Below are 19,225 nucleotides of genomic sequence, written 5' to 3' on the forward strand. Positions count from 1 at the left end.
ATATTTTCTCAATATTATAAATCTTGCAACTTCTACAAAATTATAGCTACCTTTGCTTTTGTTTATTGATATTAAAACAATTATAAGTATCAGAAACCTATATGAACATTCAAATTTACGATTTTAATGAAATGTTGTCCTCATCGGTCGTTTTAATGACCTTGGGAAATTGTCAGTCCGTTACCATTAAAACAGTATTTTTTCATCTACGAAAGATGTGATTGTTGTACAGACTCACTATTTCAGATTTTCTGTTCTTACATGAATGGCTTTAGCACTGTAAGATAATTTTCCAAGAAATTTATCATTTAAGGTACTTTTGTTGGGTAACGGACTGACATTCTTTAGGGTAACGGACTGACAGTAACAGACTGACTAATTCTATTTTAATTCAAAGACAATATATAAAGTTGTTTTTTAAGTCTCAAGAGTAATGTCCACTCCAATGTGTTTCAACTGATCAGGCAGCCATTTTATAAACATTTGGATCATAAAATTTCAAATACTGGTCTTCAACATCAAGCCTGCTATTTTTCAATAGGTAAGTTGAATCTTTTAAGCTTGTGAATCTTTTGATCACTTGAAGATTTTTGCTATGTTTGAATTGAGGGGAAAAACACTGTTTATTGTTCTATGATATCCTTATGAAAATGGAGCCAGTAGTAGTCTTCTGTTAAAGGGGCAAGAAGCCATGGGAGAAAAAAAAAAAAAAGAAATCAAACATTTAAATTAATGTGGAAAACTTTCGAGTCACTGAGGCTTTAAATGTAGTGGCTCAGCAAGCTGTTTAGCTGTGTATAATTTCAATATTTTAGTTGTTACAAAGTAATGTGATACAAGTTAGAAATGAGTTTTATCTTCTTAGTTTTGCTGTATTATTTTTAAGACAACAAGATTTGCTTTTTATTCCGATTTGACTTTCATAGCTTATGATGTCATTTCGCTCAATTTTCTTTATTCGCAGGTTCAAGATGCCTACTCTATCCATGGTTCAAATTATCAAGAAAGACTGAAAACTGATGGGCATTACGACATTGTTTAGGAAAAAGATAGGCAAAAAAAGCAGGAGTCTCAAAGAAAACTTGATTGTGATTGTAAAGGACGCTTAAAAGAAATAACGGGATTTTTCAAGCAAAATGGAAAAAAAAAAGAGAAAAGCTGATCAATCTACAACTCCAAAAGAAAGTAAACCAAGCACAGCTAAATCCACATCTGCCTCACATTTCAGCACAGGAAAGTAAACTACTGAATTCAACTTTAAGTCTACAATCCTCCCAAAAAATTTAAAAAAAAATTAAACTATGCCTGTACTGCTAAGGGCATCCACCAACCAATGGTTTTTGAAATATTTTAATCATGGAAATGGGCATTCAATATGAAATAAATTAATTTTATCGAAAATTTCTATTTGGACAAGAAGTACTCTTGGCGAGCACCAAGGGAAACGATTTCATAATTGTGAGAGATGAAAAAAAAAAGAAAAGACGAAAATTCAAAAAAGTTTCCAGTAAAAAACCCTGAAAAAGAGGTTGTCGATTGTTAGTGAATTTCATCCAGGAATCAAAATTGGCTTAAGTTTATTTTGCTCCCTCAGAACCTCAGAATGTACTTCTAAGAGAAATCCCACAATCTGCATAGGAAAATTGTAACAATCAAGGATAAAATGGTCCAAATGAAATTTTTGAAGATCTTTCTCAGATCTTATAACTGGCTTTCTGGTCAAAAGCAGATGAGGAAGAGATTGACTGCCAATACATTTTCTATCGCCCAGTTTGCCTTGACGGGCATGGCCTACTGACAATTCCTAAGCTTGAGGAATCAAGATGAAATACAGAATAAAAATTAAGCTTCAAAAATAAGAACCAAAAGAATGTTAAACCTTCCCCAGTTTTAAAGTCCTTTCATATCTACATTTTTAAAAAATGATAATTTAATTTCATAGTTGAAATAAAGTTCCCGTTTGACTTTAACAGAATAGATTTCAACTCTATGAATCATTATGTCATTATTTAATTTTAAAAAAGCAAAGTTGGGATTGAGGTAATCAGATGTCACCCATTGAGTTACTCATCATGCCCAATGTAGCTTGACATCCATATAAGGAAGAGTATTGGTTTGATCAATCACACTGGGTATTCAGTGTTGCTCATAATTACAAAATGTGTTCTTTGTTCTGGATTTTATGTAGTAACCGTTATTCTGAGTAATAAAATTCAGAGGTGTCAGTCCGTTACCATCCATTTTTCAGTCCGTTACCGACACTTTTTCTAAGACTGCAGATTCAAATTTTGGACAATCTTTTAAATATTGCTAGTGGGTTGTAGAACAACATCTCGTGGTTACTATAAAAGAACTTATTTGTTACTGGAAGGTTTAACTTCAGAAAGTTTGATCCATCTACATATAAAATTGAAAAAGATGGATTTTCTGATGTCAGTCCGTCACCAACATTATAATGTCAAAAAAATTCAAGTTGATAAAGATTCATCTTAATCCTTTTGATATACGATAAGGGAGGACATGATACATGTCCATGGGAAATATTAGCTCCATACAATAAATACATTGTATTTCAGAGCACGAAATGTATGCATTTTTTGTCTGATTTGTCAGTCCGTTATCCGTGGAATTTCCCATAAACATTTTTCGCGGCGGTGATGGGGGTTTGAACCCTCGACCTTACTGGTACGACATCTCGTCACTAAGGTCGCGGGTTCAAACCCCAATCATCGCTGTTGTTAATTCCCACTCAAACATGACAATACATTCCACCACGTAAACAGAAAAGAATTCCAATATAATATAAAAACAACAAATTAGTTATCACAAAGTTTATTCTAGTAGTAAGCTGAGCAAGCAGTAATTATTAGCATTTGTCTCTTGGCATTGGCAGCATTGGCACTGTCTATTCGTATTTTAGGAAGCTCTCCTGTATCTGGCAGTTCGTAGAAGACATGACCTGAAATACGTAAAAAGGAAATAGAAAAATTTATTTTAAAATGACATAAAGGGAATGACGATATTAACATATTAACATCACATGATCTGAACCGCACTAAGACTACGATGAGTGGCAATTATAATTCATCCTGCAATGAAATCAACTTTCAATGTCAAACACACATTTTTCTTTCTATAAGATTGTCATTCACACAGTCCGATATTCACGGATTCGTGGAGCGACCACCAGACGACACTACTTCATTCTGTGACTGAGGGCTATTTAATTATTTAATTTATGCTATTTCACAACATAACTAAAACTATAAAACCACAAGCTATAGCTTTGTCAAAGACAAGGTTGTACAGGAAATCAATGAATAGTTTAATAATAAACAGACCAAACGTTTCACTGATTCCCCCCCCCCCCCCCTAAATATAAACCCATCTCAAAGTGACCAAATGTCTATATCACCATCAATCAAGCCGTTTCAATCCCTGACTACTAAGGACAGATTTCAACACATGTCTTGGAAATGATATTCATAACAAGAGGCAATTGGCAACCGTCAATGATGACCATATAAATATAATTTAAGACGGGTACACCTGCAATGTAGCCTATGAAGCCAAGGTGTAAATGCCTAAAACAGTCTTAGGTCAGAAGCCATAAATCAGTGCTCTTGATTCTACAATGGTGGTAGTGATTATGTTCATGATGATGATGATGTGGTGGTGTTAGTAGTAGTGGTGAGGATGGTGATGTTGATGTGGTGGTGTCAGTAGTATCGAAGTGGAAATGGCGATGATGTGGTGGAGGATTTGTAGTTGTGATGGCAGTGAAGATGATGATTGTGTGGTGGTGGTGGCTGCAGTGTTGGAGGTAGCGATGATGATGATGGCGTTAATTCTGTGTTAAGAGAAGATTATGTGAAGGTGGGTAGAATATAAAATCTGAACAAATTCCTGACCATTTCCAGACCCATGTACCCAAATTAGCGAATTCCTAACCCCTTTCCCAGCCCCGGAGAAAAATTTCCTAAATCCCCAACCCCTATGACATGGGAACCCTACTTAAAGTACTGCACCCAGATGGTACTCAAAAAACAACAGTGATTTTTTTAAAAATTAAACGTACATCGCAAAAAATGGGCAGGTATATATTACGGTATCTGGTTCTAATAAAGAAGATAAATCTTATTACAAAAGGCAGCATTCCAGGAATCTGCTGAGGTGATTGATATTGATACAGAAAAGACCATTTTGTTTCTTATTTCAATAATACCCTGATGATAACACCAATGATCGCACAATCATAAGGGACAGTAAGGTTGTTTGCGTTAAATGCCAACTGGCTCATAACAATAAATCATGTTTCCTAATTTTAAAAATTGCAATCAGATTCTGAGAATAAATAATACCAACCTTAAATGATGGCAAGGAGTCTCAAAATTTGACATTGAGGCCATTATCATTCCATCCTCTGTGAGACGTGAGCTGCTACGAATGAAGTGCAATTTCCATTCATGTTTGCTGATAAATAAATCTCCATCGTCCATCACCAAATTAACTTGAATACATTTTATAATTAAATAAGTCATTCCACCATTAAATAGCGAGACACACCCAATGCAGTGTGGTCCTATCATTGTTCTCTCCATAAACTGCAATTCCAAGCAGCAAGTCAATCATTAGTTATAGTTTTAAATAACAGCGTAATATCACAAGGCCACAGACTGCAGTGTGACCGTCACACTTTCCAACCAGACATGTGAAAACAGTTTGTTCCATTGGGTCGAATTCCTCCACTTCCAAAACCAGCCGAGCACCAGACCTTCCACTGCAGAATTTGCCATCAAAACCTCCTCAGGAACAGAAAATGAGAATAACACATGGTCAAAATCGATTTCTACTTCATTTGGTTTGAGGACAGCTTCTTTAGACTGAGATTGAGCCGTATTTGAATTGTTGTTCATGTGGTAGTAGGTGATATCGTGTGCTTTAACTTTGTACAGTCTAAACGGGTGCATAGCTAAACAGTTTTCATCATTGTAAGTCGTATCAAACCAATAAACAAAGGGATAGCCCAAAAATAGTCCAAATAACGATGAAGGATTAACACTTTCTGACACGTTCACTTCATACCAGGGACTCATTTGATTGGATGGTGGTGAAAGGCAGGGTAATAATTCACTCTGTGGCATCCATCTGTATTTCGTGACAAAATCAATAAATTGTGAAAAACTATCCATGGTATCATTGAGTCTACTGTTTCGAGCATTGTCCATCAAAACTGGATTTCGCAAAGAAAACGAAACATCAACAAACTTAACAAGTTCACTGAGTCGCTGGGCGTGTGCTTTGAAATGATCACGAGAATAAATAATCAGATCTGCGGTAACGACGACTAAGTCCAGTCTGGTCGAAGTGAGGTCTTTGTCATAGAGGAGCTGAAGCAATTCAATCATCTGCTCGGGGCTAGATGACCAACGGTCAAACAAGTAAGCTGCTTTGATTCCGTACGCCACAGCTAAGATGTCCCTCGACACTTGCTTCCAACCTTTCAGGGCTTTTCTCTTCCCAAAGACGCTGCACAAAGCAGATCTCCACTTATCTGTTATTAACATAGTCATGGTGAAAAAATCAGTACGGCCAAGGCTGAGTGTATTCTGGGGAAGACAAAGACAAAATAAAATACCAAATGAAGTCAATAAATAGCAGTAGTATCAGGTGAAAGAAAGATTATAATTTATATTGACATTTACATATAAAAATAAATGGCAACATTAAAAAAAATATTTGGAAAAAAATCAGGGAGCAAAAACATTTTTTTAAAATTAAAAAAATCCTAATTTCCTTTTTTAAACGCTAATGTTTTACATTAGGACACTCTACACCTGGCCGTGGTCTCCGTGTAAAAAAGTATGATATGGGAACACGGATATCACTCCTGTACCACTGCCAGTTGATTCAACTCAATCCACTATTTAGTCATTACAGTTGGCGAGGACAAAATAAGCTTTCCTGACATTCTGAAGGCTTTGCTGGAGGTCACATGATTGTTTCCAGAAAAATTTCATATTTATAACCATTGACTTTCATGAATCCTTTGCTCAGGAATAAATTATGAAAATGCAGTTGCCATTTAGGAAAATGAGTTGTCCAAATTTCCAGACTACCTCATTTACAAAGTTTAGGCCTAAAAGTAGGCACTTAAATGAAAATTCAGTTTTCAAATGACAGTATAAAATCTGGTTTTCTATGATGCAGTATACCATTCCGGTGATAAAACCGTTTGAATTTTGTCTCTAGGTTATATAGAAGCAGAGTTATTCAATTTTTTATGCCTTAAAACACCCAAAAAATTACTATAGGAATCAGCCTGAAATTGGGCACCAGCTGACTGAAAAAACGAAAGGGGATTCCCCTGAAACACTGTGACGTCACAAGGCTAGGAGCCAATGACCGACGCTGACCACGGCAGTCCAAGCTGAAATGGCGTTACTTTGGTAGATTTTGAAATGAGTGTGATTTTATGGAATGCTCAAAGGGTATCCTGGAAGCAGTTTTGAAAGTTGAAAATGGTATCATTGGAAAGGAAAATGATTGAATTTTATGATTATTTATGTTTTAAGGGAATTTTTTCATGAATGATGATAAACGGCTTGATTTTCTGGCCCACTAAAATTAAGCTATCTTTCCATTACAATATCTTTTAAATGAATTTAAGGAGGGAAACGGTAATTGTACCAAATGATAGGGCGTTCAATGCCCTTTATTTTGGTATTTAATTTATCCAATTCTGTAAATAAATACCAGAGATATCTCAATTTAACCAAGCCATGGTTTTAGCCTGCAGCTCACAAACGATAACTAGCGGTCACACAGGTGAATGGGAGAACTGTGACACAGATTTAGCCCTTCATTTAAGTGCCTCCTAAAAGACAGCTTGACATAGTTCAAACATTTACGTTTGGATCCCTGCATAATTTGATTAATTTTCTTTTTTTTTTTCATTTTGGTCTCTTGGGGCATGGCAGATTTATTTTTAGCATCGGAAATTCTTGGGTATATCCAATGGTAAAAAGTATAAGACAGCCAACTCTACAACTGTCATACTATGTCATTGGTTTGCCCAGACCCTGAACAGATTTTAAGACCTCATTCACTACGATGATTTAAAATAAAATCATAAAATCTCAACAGAAATGGGCTTCTCCATTGAGAGAAATCTAAATGGGCGTCGCCACCTAATCCATGACTAGTGGGCATCTCAGAAGACATAAGAATATGGCGATAGGCATCTCCACACTGCGTCTATGAGCACCTCCATAATGCTTCTATGGGCTTCACCATACTACGCACATTATGGCCATAACAATAGACCAAATCATCCCAGTCCCGCAAGGTTAAACTACTTAAAAAGTCAAAGTTAACACGTTGAATCTAGTAACAGATAGAGATCGAAGTCCAATAATGATAGCCGCTAAGTTTTTATATCCACACGTCACAATCAGACACAGGAAGAAATAACAACACACATATGTGAACGAACTCCCAGTGCTTCACAGACATAAAATAGATAGTTTACAACACAGCTGGGAACAAAAACAAACCAAAACACAAATAAATACGTTCCCTCCAATGCTTACAATACAAATAAAAATCACTTTCATAACAAATAATACAAAGAAATAGCTGGAATAAATTATTGGATGCCTATACCAGTCCAGTTGATGAGTGACTGAAAATAAAAAAGCTAAATGAAAATTAATGAGAATGTTATTTTAATTTTAATGACTAAAACTAAAAACAAGCTAGACTGGATTTGGATAGTTAAGGCTTCAAAATAGCAATCCATAGCCATAACCTGACTGATAAAGCAAATGCACCTCCAAATTTAAACTGAATGGAGAGACAGGATTGTATATGAAGTTTTCATGATGGTGTCAAAAAGGGGCGCGGCACTTTCACAGCAGAATAAAAGTTTGGAGTTGCAGAGGAAATCGCTATTTTCGTTGCGTCAACCATGGTTGGCATAGGTTCAAGGACAAATGGAAAATTAGGGGATGAAAAGGAAAATTAATGAAATGCACGGGGAAAAGAAGTTATTTAATTATGCCTCGTACTCGGGTCAAGTTTTTGTCTCTCATTCAATCACACATCACATCACCACAGATCAGTAGACGAAGATGTCTCGATAGCTCAGAGCTGAAACTGAAATTTTTGAGTGAAACGAGCAAGCAGATTTCTCACGCACTCTACAATAACATCAATGCTAAAGGGGGAAAACTTATGAGATTGTTTAAAACTCTCACCAATACTTGAAGTAAATACAGCTCTTGTTCAAAACTTAGAATAAAAAAATGTCAGACACCATCTGTTCACACAACGTGCAAGCTGTGAAAATGTGAAAGCGTGGTCAGTTGTTAGCAGGGTTGCCAGATTATTTTTCAACAAAATGCCAGGGGAAGACTCAAAAAATGCCAAAACACTCAAAAAGATGCCAAAGTCTGTTGACTCCCACCCCCACTAAGAAAACTACTCACTTTTGATAGACAATTTACTATCATATCCTGGTGGCTTGCGTGTTTTCTTTTCTTTTTCTTTTCTTTTTTTTTTTTTTTGTTTTTTTGAATTATACTAAATTTCCTGTTGGGGTAATTATTTACCTACTGACTACTAAGTGGAGTGCTAAACCACTACACCACGGTTGGATTTTAAGAATGAAAAAGAAATGTGAAGATGTTTGTTTTTACGCGTTTAGAAATAATTAAGAAAAGGTGTCATTTGAAGTATAATATACAAGAAAAGAAAATGCCAAATGAAAATGCCAAATGCCAAATGATTTTTCTAATGCCAAACGGTTTTCAAAAATGCCAGATTTTTGGAATCTGGCATTTAAAATGCCAAACTGGCAACCCTGGTTGTTAGGTAAAATTACTTCCTTCCGGTATTTACCCGGCATTTTGTGGGTCAAAGGGCATACATGTAACTGTAGTAGTTGCAAGCACGTTCGTTGTACCAAACTTCTCCCCTTCCTCCTCCTCCTGTTCCTCTTCTTTGCGGCTTTTGTGGTCTTGTAGTAGTGGTAATAAACTCGGCTTCTAACGTGCAGGTCCCCTTTGAAGTCCTGTTGTAGGCGGTGGCTGCATAAAGCTGAGTCCTTAGAAAAGGCTCTTTGCGTCTCTTCTCTCGAGGTACCGAGGTGAAAATGAAAACAAGTAGGCTACAAGGTCAAAATGTCTGTGTAGGGGGGGGGGGGGGAGGAGGATGTAATAGCGATTTACAAGCATACTGTTCCATTCTATATCAAGTGTTGTTGTTTAATTGGGCCCTTGTAAAGTACTTTAAGCTTCGGTTTCTTCTTCATTATCATCATCTCCTCTTCCCTCTTATCCTCCTCATTCACCAAATCACCACCACCACCACCTCTTCCTCCTCCTCCTCCTCCTCCTCCTCCTCCTCCTCCTCCTCCTCCTCCTCCTCCTCCTCCTCCTCCTCCTCCTCCTCCTCCTTCTTCTTCTTCTTCTTCTTCTTCTTCTTCTCCTTCTTCTTCTTCTTCTTCTTCTTCTTCTTCTTCTTCTTCTTCTTCTTCTTCTTCTTCTTCTTCTTCTTCTTCTTCTTCTTCTTCTTCTTCTTCTTCTTCTTCTTCTTCTTCTTCGTGCTCTACCAACAGATATATTCGTTTTCAACACGCTCGAGAATCAGATCGTGTTTATTACAGGATATCGTGGTCTCTTTGAGCACCCTCAGGACTTGCTCCGAAACCGAGCTGCCTTTTGGGGTGGGATGTGCGTAATCAATACAAAAAAAAAAAAAAAAAAAAAAAAAAATTAAATAAAACTTGGTATCGTTTAGCCCGTATTTAAAGTTTAAACCCTGTTAGGTCGTTTCTGGGCCTCAGAAAAGGAAATTGGTAAAATATATATAGTTCGAATATGACGTCACTTAGGTCTTTGTTATTGTTTTTTTGCCATCCGCGTTTATGAGTAATGCTCACTGAACTGTATTAACCCGACTATAAACGTTCATGGATACACACACTTTTGTGTGTTGGTCCGTTGTACTTCCGGATGGCAATGTTATGAGCTTTTTAGCCAAGCGCATACTATCCATAGAAAATTTTTAAAAGGGAAAATGGCGGTTAGAGAAATTTCAGATCCTTGAAACATTTGTGTGTCAATGGAAAGTACAACGAAAAGATCTATAGAATAGTGTAAGGGAGAGAATCTAGACTTTACTCATGTAAAATATAAATGTATTGATTATGTCCCTTGTATACTATAATCTAAAAACTTGAGCATTCTTTTAGTGCAATATTCGCTTAACGCTACCTCAAGCCAACAACAACAATTATTACGAAAATTGACGCCTGTAAGGCAATTATTAAAGTTTTCTTCTTTAATTTTCAGCAGAGACCAACCAGGTGCTTATTTTACACACGAGTACAGTCTTCATAGCTTGTCCCTCCAACACCGAACCCACTCCATAGCATCTGTGGAGCAGACTCTCAGGTCATGGTCAGTGCAGCTGGGCCCATCCTGGCATTCCCTAAGGATGTGCTCCATCGTATGCTCTAGGCATCCACATGTACACAAGCTAGTCTCAGCCAGTCCCCACTTTTTTATGCTTCCAGCTGTTCTCCCAAGTTTTGCCCGTGCTCTGTTCAGTGTTACCCATTCATTCCTAAGGAGCTCAGTTCCGTAGGGCAGTTCTTCTTTCGGGTCTTCAACAGCTTCATTTGCATGATTGTCCCAGTCCCTCCATGTGGAAAGTCTGTCTACAGCTGCATGGCTAGGGTTGATGCTTTCTTCCGTCATGAAGCTCTTTCTTGACTTCAGTCTACTTGTCGTTGGGTTGTGGTCATGGAGGGGGTGCCTTGGGTCCATTTCCTGTTTATATTTCTGGGCTTTGGAAGCAGTGGACCTTCGAATGTGGAAAGGTGCAATGCCAGCCACCCGATGGAGGACTGGAACTCCAGTGCACCAACAACATGAGTACAGTGAGAGAATGTGAGTGTCTTTTCTAGGAACTCGACTTTGTGCCATTAAGAGCGAGACTCGAACCCGGGACCTACCTGTCCGAAGGCAGATGTCAAACCACAAGACAAAATATAAACCTGAGTTGGTGAATAAAAAGGCAGTTGAGTAACACGAGTAAATAATATCATTGGTAACACCATTTTATAAGGCTGTGATTCAGGCCTGGGTATGCTTCAATACCCATAGTGCCACCGTTCTTCAATACAGATAGTCACTGTTCTTCAATACGCAAAGTTCCACTGTGTTTCAATACACATAGTGCCACTGTGCTTCAATTCCCGTAATGCCACTGTTCAATATCCATAGTGCCACTGTGCTTCAATAACCGTAGTGCCACTATTCTTCAATACCCATAGTGCCACTGTGCTTCAATACCCATAGGGCCACTGTGCTTCAATACCCATAGTGCCACTGTGCTTCAATACCCATTGTGGCACTGTACTTCAATACCCATAGTGCCACTGTGCTTCAATACCCATAGTGCCACTGTGCTTCAATACCTACAGTGCCACTGTGCTTCACTACCCACAGTGCCACTGTGGTTCATTACCCATAGTGCCACTGTGCTTCACTACCCATAGTGCCACTGTGCTTCAATACCCATAGTGCCACTGTTCTTTATTCTGTTTCTTACCTATGTGACCATCTCCTATTTCTATTTATGTGTTTGTCCTACAATGATTACAACCCATCGTTGACAGCTCAATGATCACAACCATCGTAAGAGCTCAATGACCACAAACCAATAGTTTCCAGAGGAAATCTAGCTCTGTGCCAGGCTTAAAAGATAGAGATATTATTCATTTACACCGACATGTGCTTTTTTGAAGGTCTTCTTCTTCTTTCAGCTCATCCCGCATTTTGCAGTGTTGCCATCATGAATGCCACATCTCCATGCATCTCAGTTCCGAGCATCATCTTCCTCCAGGCCCAGTTCTTTCACATCGTCCTTTACCTTATCCAACCATCTAGTCTTTGGGCGTTCCTTTTTCCTCTTTCCCACTAATTGTAAGTCCGATACTTTCCTTCCCACGTACTCCCTCTCTCGTCTCTTTACGTGTCGGAATCATTTCAATCTTCTTTTTTGGAAGGTCTGGTAATCCAAATTATTATAGGCTCATTTTTGTAATGGAAATACTCTCACTTCAACACAAAATATTGTCTATGACAACAATGTTAAATCAAGTCCATAACTGCATCCTGTCATAAGACCTGAAAACACAGACACGTCGATTTACAGCTTTTAGCTTTATCTAAAATTTAAAAAATAAATTATGCCCTTCCGCCACGACATCATAAGATATCGTCGTCTAGGCATTCCACGAAGGAATATAGATAATTAATCAAACAAGATGTCTGATGTCAACAGCAATCACCCATGTTGTCCAAGTCAGCAAATTGGGGGTTAATAATCTTGCTCAAAGGGAAAAAAAACGAAAGTGCCTGAAGCGGGGCTCGAACCCAGGACCTGCCAGGTCAGTGCAATGCCTTAACCACTCGGCCACTTCTACATATCTAATAAAAATAGACACTTGTTATTTCTAACACAAAAACATATTTTTAAAAGCTATCATGAAGTGAACATACGATGCCATAAGGAAACTTTGTGACTATTTGAAAATCAAAAATTAAAATTAAAAAGAAAAAGAAAAGAAAGAAAAAAAAGTGAGCTTTTATAGTTCAAAATCCACTTAACGTGCTCAAAGTGCTTTACACGGGTCCCTAGCCAACACAACAGCAACACTTAACATGTAGGAAGAGACATAATGCCTATTAGGCGATATTGCAATTTTCCCTGTTAACGATCAGGTCCTGATTTTACACCTGAATGTGATGAGAGAATGTGGGTAAAGAGCCTTTTCCAAAACTGAACTATGCGCTGCTCAGAGCCAGTCTCGAACCCTGGACCTTCCAGTCCAAAGCCGAGAGTCATATCATTAGACCACATTGCCGCACTTTTGATCAGCTTGTTTGTCCGAATGAAAACCCATTTTGGAAAGAAGAATTTTAGAAATCCCATCTTATTTTACTAAGCAAGTTTTAACGGGGTTTTTTTTCACACTTATTGCCTCGATTTTTGTTTGTTTGTTTTTAAGGGTTTTACGGCGCTTGCAACACATTTAGGTTATATCAGCACCAGTAAAAAGGAAGAAAATGGGATAGTAAAAAGTTCTAGAATTACAATTAAAGCACCCAAGAAAAAGTAAGACAAAGGGGAATTGAGAACAAATAGGGATCAGATGTAGATTCCAAGAGCATACCACCAATGTACTTAGTTTGAAATCACTACAAGTCTCATCCAGACACAAGCACAAAATCCAACAAAGAGGAACACACTCAAATGCTTACATTATACATTCAAAATAAGAATAATAATACATAACAGAGAGATAATTTACAAGGAAAAAAATATCATCTCCCAAAACAATAACTATGCATTTGACTGTTTCCCTCCCAGCTAGGACTCCGGCCAGTGCCAGGACAAAACCAAGTAATCTCATTCCGAGACAAAGACAGAAAGCATGTTGGATAACAGATATAAGGGGATAGAAGACACAGTATGTACCTCCCTGCCCGCTATGGGAGGTCAGGATCCCCACCCAGATTGCCTCGATTTCCCACAGCAACAACAACAACAACAACAACAACAACAACAACAACAATAATAATAATAATAATAATAATAATAATAATAATAATAATAATAATAATAACAATAATAATAATAATAATAATAATAATAATAATAATAATAATAATAATAATAATAATAATAATAATAATAATAATAATAATAATAATAATAATAATAATAATAATAATAACAACAATAATAATGATATTAACAATAATATATTTTTAAAAATTAAAACACAATGAACCAAGCAAATACGACATGAATTATTTTTATTGCTGAATGCCATTGTAATGTACAGAGAGAGAGAGAGAGAGAGAGAGAGAGAGAGAGAGAGAGAGAGAGAGAGAGAGAGAGAGAGAGAGAGAGAGAGAGAGAGAGAGAGAGAGAGAGAGAGAGAGAGAGAGAGAGAGAGAGAGAGAGAGAGAGAGAGAGAGAGAGAGAGAGAGAGAGAGAGAGAAACTGTCATCACTATAATAAACCAACATGAAAACCTCATGGGTTATCTCCCGCTAAATAACATTTGCATATTTCTAATATGAATATTCAATTGTTACAAAAATAGAGTTATGATATTATGGTACAATGGATTTTCTCTTTTAGTATATAAAATAATTGATGAAATATTACATGTGTAAAATGCCAGCATAGTCTGAGTCCACATGGATTGACATTGGGATGAGGGGGAAAGCATCAAGTTTTGAAACATATATAGATACAAACTACATCGGAAATGAACTTTTCCGAACCAGCGACCACCTGAGCTCTAGCCCTTTGGTCTATCAGAAATTATCAAAATATTATTGTGATGAAAAATATGTTAGTAAATCAGGTGGTTTATGACCATTGTTAGGTCAAATACCACCAAAAACAAACAAACAAAGAATAATAATTTAAGAAAGAAAGGAAATTTTTTAAAAAGAAAAAAGATAAAAACAAAAGAAAACAAATTTAAAAAAAAAGAAAACAAAAGACACAAAAGATAGCTTTCCAGCAAATAATGTATGAATGGAAGGGAAATGAGATTCTGTCCCTTTGTTGTGGTAAAAAAACAAACAAACATAGAATATTGTTACATTATGATGACAACTCGTATGTACCTAAACAATATTTCTAAGGGCTGGATCATTTCTTGTATGTTGTAAACAAAAGGCTCACATCACACAACTCATAAAAACACGAATCAACGACGAGGTCAGGCATTAATCAAGGGATTGAGCTGGGCACAAATGACTTCCCGAGCAACAAACGCATTCCCTCAACAATGAATGGCAAACAACTATGACGTGGAAAAGACAATTTAAAAAAAAAAAAAAATGAAATATAATTTAGGAGCAACAACTTTCCAGACAATTTTGGCCCAAATTGGAATGAAATTCGCAGACAACCTTCCCATATGTACACACATACACATTTATGAAAACACACACACACACACACACACACACACACACACACACATACACACACACACACATAAATAGAGATTTGATTTACAAGAATAAAAGTTATCTTTGACAGATAACAAGCTACACCTCCCTCAAAGCAAAGGATCCAAAATAAGTAATTCATCGGGTCAACGAGGAATAAAATACAGTCTACAAGTAGGTCATGAACCATCTGTACAGGCACATCAAACGTCTTGTCATTTTATATGTAAACATTTCCATTTGGTGGTGATCTGATACTTCTCGTTTGGAAAGGAAGTGAAGCAATCATTATTTACGATTGAATGGGAATTAAAACAATTCTCTTTGTAAAAAACAAACATTGTGTATAGAGGAATCCCTGGTAATTGAGCTTTAAAAAAAAAATTGAGTTTTTATATAGCGAAATATTCACTAAATGTGCTCAAAGCACTCTACAAGGGGTCCCTGGCCAACAGCAACATTTAACATGTAGGACGGGACATGATGCCTGTTAGGCAATTTTTACAATTTTTTCGGACAGAGACAACGCTGTTAACGGCCAGGTACTCAGTTTACACCTGAGTACGGTGAAAGAATGTGAGTAAAGAGCCTTTTCCAAGGACTCAACTATGCGCCGAGCGAGGCTCTAACCCAGGGCCCTCCAATCCGAAAGCGAGTGTCATACCACTAGACCACATAGCCGCACAATATCAAGCACAACAAAAAAAAATGTTTATAGATGTCAGAACGTAATAAAAATAGTTCCAAACATTGAGCCCGGTTGTCATTTAAGCCATTTTGTGCTGTCAAAACAAATGTAAATAAAAGATAATCGAAATGTGAACTCATGCCACGATATGTTGCTCTGCTATAAAATAACAAAATAATTAATTTTTTTTTCAATTTGGAAAGAAAACTACAAACAACGCGTGACTGAGATGACTTGGCAAATAGTCTCACATCATCATGTGACCATGGGAAATAGATCTGGCTTTTACTTTCTTCTCATATGACCAAAGTAAAGATATGTGAATAACGCCAGTCAAAGGAAATATGCATAAAGTCAGAGAATCCACACATCCAGACATGGTAACTCATACAAGCTCCTGGGACCACGAATTGTCACAATAGAATAGACCTGCAAAAACTTCTTTTCATTCTTCGAATATAAGAGACTGCAATGTGTAGCCCTAAAAAGTCGAAGAAAAAAAAAAAATTAAGTTAAACTGTTTTAAAACCATGTTTTATACACACAATACGTCCTAAGAGAATCAATTCATCAGTAAATTGTGTCATTTTTGGTTGACAGTTGCAGGGATGGACACAAAACTGTCTACGGTCTTTGAGAAATTTATCATCAGGATTGAGATTCTGATGACAAGTCATTGAGATCATCGGGAAAAAAACATTAAAAAAAGAGAAAAATCTTATAGTAAACGGTCACATTATAGAAATGAAAATGTCAAAAGTCATGAAATATTCTAAAATCGCCAAATTCAACACGAGGTTTGAACCACTTATCTGCTGTACTCTAGAAAAACAAGGATTTAAAAATTTGGCCAGAAAATTCGCCCTTTAAATATGGATCGATTTAAAGGACTATCACTTTGGCAAAAACTTTCAAACTTGGGACTTCGCTAATTATCCATATCTTGGTAAAAACTCTCAAACTTTGGACTTCAAGAAGTTCCAGGTTTGAGTTTTTGCCAAGATGAGGATGGAGGACGAGTTTTCTGGCCAAATGTTGTAATGTACGTTATTCCAAAGTGCAACGGTTAACTGGTGAATAACCTTGACAGTCGAGCTCCCATTAGAACGCCATTTTGTTATTGGAGAGTATATATAATATACAACAAATGTCCAATAAATGTTAATACTTAATACGATTTTAGGATTTGCATTTTAAATTGAATACAAAAAATACATAACAAGGCTATGATATGATATAATCTTATCATTTTACAAATATACACACTCACACATACATACATTATACAATCTCTCTCTCTCTTTCTCTCTCTCTCTCTCTCTCTCTCTCTCTCTCTCTCTCTCTCTCTCTCTCTCAATCTATTTTTTGTCTCCTAATTGTTTTACGAGTCACTATTGTTATATCTAATCCCGAAACACAAAAGGAATATGTAATCTTCTATTTCTGACTCACGGATATTTTGACATGGACACAGTGATGACGCAGCCTGTGATGTGAATGCCCTTATCACCCAAATGCTCGCTACATTCCAATGAAACAAAATTATTTCACTGTAATTTATTTCTTTAAAATGCCCACCAAAAGAGATGAATTGCACCTTAAATGGAGTTGAGCAATAGATTTAAAACCTATCTTTTCTTGTATGTCATTATCAGCAAGAATTACAATGCTTGATGTGGCTTTGCTTTCATCAAACCCAGTCCTTAACGCAACTTTGATAAGGAAAAAATAAAAACCTCCATAAAAGCATAACAAATAACCCCCCCCCCCCCCCCCTGAAAAAAAAAATCCCCTCCCCACTTCCTAAAAAAGGAAGAAATAAAAAACAAACTTAATCCCCCACGTAAGAATAACAAAAGATACCACCCACCCTCATCAAAAAAAAAAAAAAGGAAAAGGAAAAGAAAAGAATAACAAGCAAAACAAACTTGTGAGCTAATTGGAAACAAAGCCGCAAAATGCAAGTCCTGTAAAAACTAATTTTCATATTTTCCGATGGTTCAAGTTTTATTGTGCTTGCAAGTGTTCCAGTTTTGTATGGTTAAAATGTCATTAAAAAATGAACATGAGTGATGTGGCTTGTGCTAGAAGAATTCTGCCAATATATTCCTCTGTACAAACAACAATAGGAATTATCTTAAACATGATCTATCTTAACATGATTAAAATAACAACGTAGATGAACAACACAGAATCCATTTTACTGCATTTCAGTCACGTTTACAGTCCCGTGCACTTTTACTCAACTCAAAACTGATGATTGCATAGTTTTCAAGACTGAATTGTACAAAATTATTGCCATTATAGCATTGTCAGCAGTAAAAGATTTTCAGAGAGAAAAAAGACGGGGGATAATCATTTCTAAGAGATTGTTCTAAGAAGTATCTACAATTATACATCTCTAACTAATCAACAAAAGCTAACGTTTTCCTCTTTGGTCTTTGAAGCTTTGCGCGAATTCCTCCTGGCAATGAACACATGATTCAACAAGTCTGTAGCACTTGGGCGTTTGTCTTGGTCCCTGGTTAAGAACAACGGGCAGAAAATTATAAAAATGAAATAAATATCAAACGAAAACTTCTCACATAAAATGTACATCACAAAATATATTTTTAAAGAAATTATCAGATTTAAAGAAGTTTTTATGTTTTATATGTAATGCTCTTAAAGATGGTAGCCAAATTCAACTTTTCTTATCTTTTTTTTAAAAAATAGGAAAAAAAAAAGGTTGATGTTCTTTGGGTTTTTTAAATAAAATCCAGGTACATTTAAATTCCTTTACATCTTAGAGAAGAGGAGAATTTTTCCTGAAAATCGTTTTGGATCTAATTCTACATCTGGCCAATATCAAAGTCCCTTCCACTTTGCCTATGCCAAACTTCCGTCTCCCTCTCTAAAAATTGAAGCTGACATTCAAAGCAAATTGAAATTAGTGACAAGACTCTCCAAAAGACTTTGTCAGAAAATGATTCAATCCAGCAGCTCCAAATATAAAACTGGAGAACTGTAAGACTCACATGAAGGAGGAAAAAAGAATTCTGCATTATCATCAAGAATGCTGTGTTAGTTTTGCCCTAGGTCCACAACCACCTTATTGTAGTATCAAAATTAACCTGGCTAGGGATAATTACTGCAGTTTCACGATTTAAAAAAAACGAATGTAAAAACTGTAGACAAAATGGGAAACTCCAGGGCAAGGCTGTGGACTAGGCCTGGAACAAAACATCCGATAATTTGATCCCTACAAACTACACATTATAGGGGTCTTCTTGATAGCGTGGTAAGTAGAGCACTTGCTCCACAAGGACTGGACACAGAACAAAACATCCCATAATATAATCCCTTAAAACTACACTTTATAGGGTTCTTATTGATAGCGTGATAAGTAGAACACTTGCTCCACAAGCAAAGGGTCTATCAGTCCTGAGTGCAGTTGGACACATCTGGGTGTGTCAAATCTGGCAGAAAGGACTTCACAAAAGACTTG

General features: G+C 36.6%; 2 protein-coding genes across 4 annotated transcripts in view; both read right to left on the reverse strand.

The window, feature by feature from the left end:
• Positions 1 to 2,816: 2,816 nt before the first annotated feature.
• On the reverse strand, positions 2,817 to 8,367 carry LOC144978099 (UPF0739 protein C1orf74 homolog). The gene is made up of 3 exons (XM_078923711.1): positions 8,259 to 8,367; positions 4,366 to 5,609; positions 2,817 to 2,959 (listed from the first exon to the last, which is right to left on the reverse strand). Exon 2 carries the CDS (start codon positions 5,571 to 5,573, stop codon positions 4,662 to 4,664), a length of 912 nt encoding a protein of 303 aa, XP_078779837.1. The 5' UTR covers positions 5,574 to 5,609; positions 8,259 to 8,367; the 3' UTR covers positions 2,817 to 2,959; positions 4,366 to 4,661.
• Positions 8,368 to 13,875: 5,508 nt separating this feature from the next.
• LOC144978100 (uncharacterized) overlaps positions 13,876 to 19,225 on the reverse strand; it is a 66,967-nt gene continuing 61,617 nt past the window's right edge. For all 3 annotated transcript variants that reach the window (XM_078923713.1, XM_078923715.1, XM_078923714.1), the window contains one exon: positions 13,876 to 18,259. In XM_078923713.1, coding sequence (XP_078779839.1) covers positions 18,148 to 18,259 — 112 coding nt within the window. In that variant the 3' untranslated portion in view covers positions 13,876 to 18,147. The remainder of the gene's footprint in view (positions 18,260 to 19,225) is intronic.

Source organism: Berghia stephanieae, chromosome 8 (assembly GCF_034508935.2).
Source record: "Berghia stephanieae isolate SIO BIC M18660-M18661 chromosome 8, UCSD_Bste_1.3, whole genome shotgun sequence".
NCBI lineage: Eukaryota > Metazoa > Mollusca > Gastropoda > Nudibranchia > Aeolidiidae > Berghia > Berghia stephanieae.

What these genes read in the sequence shown, in the direction of transcription:
- LOC144978099 (XM_078923711.1), bottom strand. Translation starts at nt 5,573, where the DNA reads ATGACTATGTTAATAACAGATAAGTGGAGATCTGCTTTGTGCAGCGTC.